We start from the raw sequence: 2,745 nt of genomic DNA, 5'->3' as shown, positions 1-2,745 counted from the left end.
AGGACGAGGTGGGCCGCCTGGCGCTGGCGCTCGAGGCGCTGCAGGCGCAGGTGCAGGCGCAGGAGGCGCCGAGAGCCCTGGAGGAGCTGCAGGCGCAGATGCAAGAGGTGCGCGCTGAACTCTACACCCGGGACGCGGAGGCGCGGTCCAAGTCCACGTCCAAGTCCGAGAAATAGGCTGCTGAAACCTGAACTCGGATGTGGCCATGTGCGCCCTAATGTGCTGGCCCAGCGGAAGCCACTGAGATTTTGATGAACTTGGCTGTTGGTCACCCCCTGCTGACCAGCGGTAGTACCTTGCACTGGGACTGTGAAGCGTTCCAACATAGCCCCCTCCTTGGCTCATTGGTACAGCCCGCAGTGCTCACCTCTCCACCCCATCCCAAACCTCACCGGCCTTCCAGGTCCCAGCCAGCAGGGAGACATGCTCACTCCTCTGGCAGAAGGAAAACATGGAACCTGGACCTCAGCTGAGCAGCCTGTCAAGCTCCCCATTTGCCTGGTCAGTGCTACCTTCCCTGGGACACTCGGCCATTACACGGAACACCCCCTTCTTTTGATCAGTTGATCCAGACCATTGTAAGGAATGCAGTGTCTTTCCCTGGACTTCTGTCCCCCTTAAGAGGGGGAAAGGATCCTGGCTTGCAATTGATCCACCGAATATCTTTCCTAACCTGATCTGTGAGACCTCCTGAGTCCTCAAGTGGAATACTCCAACAGAGCCCTCTCCTTCAGTCTGTGGCACCACCCACTGGAATGGCTGGTCTTCTCAGGCAGTGCCCTCCCAACCCCCCTGACGTGGTGGACTTTGATTTTTCCCAGGGCTAATCAACTTGCCTTTCAGCCTCAGCTTCCTGTTATCTGTAGCCAGATTCCCCGGGCCTTTCCTGGCTGCCCCTTCCTACCTTCCCCAGGGCCATGGATTAGATGATCACATCCCCCATGTTGCCTTTAAATGCTGATCTGTGGGCTCCTGCCCCCTCCCCTGGGGCTCCAGACTGGTCCAGTAGTCCCTCTTCATGCACTGGTACCTCCTGCCTCCATAGCCCCAAGTGCCACCTCCATCTCCCTGGTGTGGGCCCCTAGTTGGTTTTGCCTTCTTTAGTCGTTTCCTAGGGCAGCCTAACAAATTACCATAAATTTGGTGGCTTAGGACAACCAGAATTTATTCTCTCCAGTCCTAGAGGCCACAGATCCAAAGTCAGCTGTTGGCACTGCCTCCGAAGGCTCTAGTGGGGGATCCTTGTCTCTTCCAGCTTCTGGTGTCTCCAGGCTCCTTGGCTTGCGGCTGCATTCCCTCCAGTCTCCGCCTCCATCCTCACGTGGCCTTCTCTTCTGTCTCTTATAAAGACACCTGTCCATTGGATTTAGGGCCACCCTAACTCTAGGAAAGACCCTTTTCCCAAATAAGCTCACATTCACAAGTTCCATCACCTCGCTCCACCTCCCCACCCCAAGAGTGTGCTGGGACTCCTGCCGACCCCATGGGACATTTGACCTTCCCCACATGCGAGAGGAACAGTCCAAGGAGAGCTCCTATTTTTCAGACTGTAGGTGTTTCCTAATTAAAGGACTGAGAACCATTATATGGATCTCCAAAATGGGTACAAAGCTCATTAAAATTAGGAGAGAAGCTGAGAGATCTGATGGGGGTGAGAGTCATCCTATGAACGGTCCCAGATGGGGAAACTGAGGCTTGGGAAGCCAAGGGACTTGCCCAGGACCATGAAGCCCATGAGGGATGGGAGCCAGTGGCACTGGGAGGGAAACGGGAGCCCAGGTGACCCTGGGTGCAGGGTGCTTGAGGGAACAGGTGGGGAGCAAGAAGGGAGATGAGGGGGAGGCAGGTCACTGGGGGGAGGGGTGGGAATCTCCACAGAGGTCCCAGAGCGGTGCTGAGAGTGGGTGGTCCTCCATCCCCAATCACAGCCACCCAAGACCTTGGCATTCAGTGAATGGGCGTAGTCATAGACCAGGAAATGGGTGGGGCAGGTTTTCTTCCACTTCCCCCAGGTGGTTAAAAACACCTGGCCACAAGACCTGGTAGAAACCCGGTAAACTGGGTTAGTGTAACATCAATTCTTCGTAGAAGAAAGGGAGAGTCTGGTGTAGAGGGCGAGGAGATGGGTCATGGGTGGGGTGTTCTACAGTAGGAGTGACCCAAGTGGGTTAAATGATGAGAGGAAGAAGGCAAGAGATACCAGTGCATGGAAGGGTGGTGGACCGAGGAGCCAGGTGGGCAGGCTCAGTGCCTGGTTTCCATGGTTACCCCTGAGAGGATTCACTCTGGCCCTGTCACATCTCTGGAGGACCAGTTGCTGGACGTCAGGGATCTTGACTGCGAACCCCTCCCCCATCATGTTAATAAACAGCAGTCAGGTGGAATCCTTTGAGCTCTGGGTGGGTGTCAGGCACTGTTCTAAGTGCTTTTCATTCATGAAGAAGCTGAGGCACAGAGAGGGGAAGTCACCTGCCTGAGGTCACACAGGCAGGAAAGAGGAGGAGGCAGGAGCCCAAGCCCCTGACCCTGTGCCATCTGACCCTGAGGTAGCGCTGTGCTCACGTGTGAGATTGAAAACAGCCCCTGCCCTGGCCAATTTGGCTCAGTGGATGGAGTATCAGCCTGTGGACTGAAAGGTCCCAGGTTCGATTGCAGTCAAGGGCACACGCCTGGGTTGTGGGCTTGATCCCCAATAGGGGGTGTGCAAGAGGCAGCCAATCACAATTCTCGTCATTGATGTTTCTA

At 55.7% G+C, this 2,745-nt stretch overlaps 1 protein-coding gene across 1 annotated transcript in view; it reads left to right on the top strand.

Moving 5' to 3' along the window:
- The window catches only part of OPA3 (optic atrophy 3 (autosomal recessive, with chorea and spastic paraplegia)), a 28,167-nt gene extending 25,740 nt beyond the window's left edge, over positions 1-2,427 (top strand). Inside the window, exon 3 of the mRNA XM_006764410.2 lies at positions 3-2,427. Within this exon, the coding sequence (XP_006764473.1) occupies positions 3-176 (174 nt within the window). The 3' untranslated portion in view covers positions 177-2,427. The remainder of the gene's footprint in view (positions 1-2) is intronic.
- Positions 2,428-2,745: the final 318 nt, after the last annotated feature.

This window comes from Myotis davidii, unplaced genomic scaffold (assembly GCF_000327345.1).
Source record: "Myotis davidii unplaced genomic scaffold, ASM32734v1 scaffold741, whole genome shotgun sequence".
In the NCBI taxonomy this organism is placed as follows: Eukaryota; Metazoa; Chordata; class Mammalia; order Chiroptera; family Vespertilionidae; genus Myotis; species Myotis davidii.
Note: the sequence above shows the minus strand (reverse complement) of the source record. Positions and strands in the feature narration are given on the sequence as shown.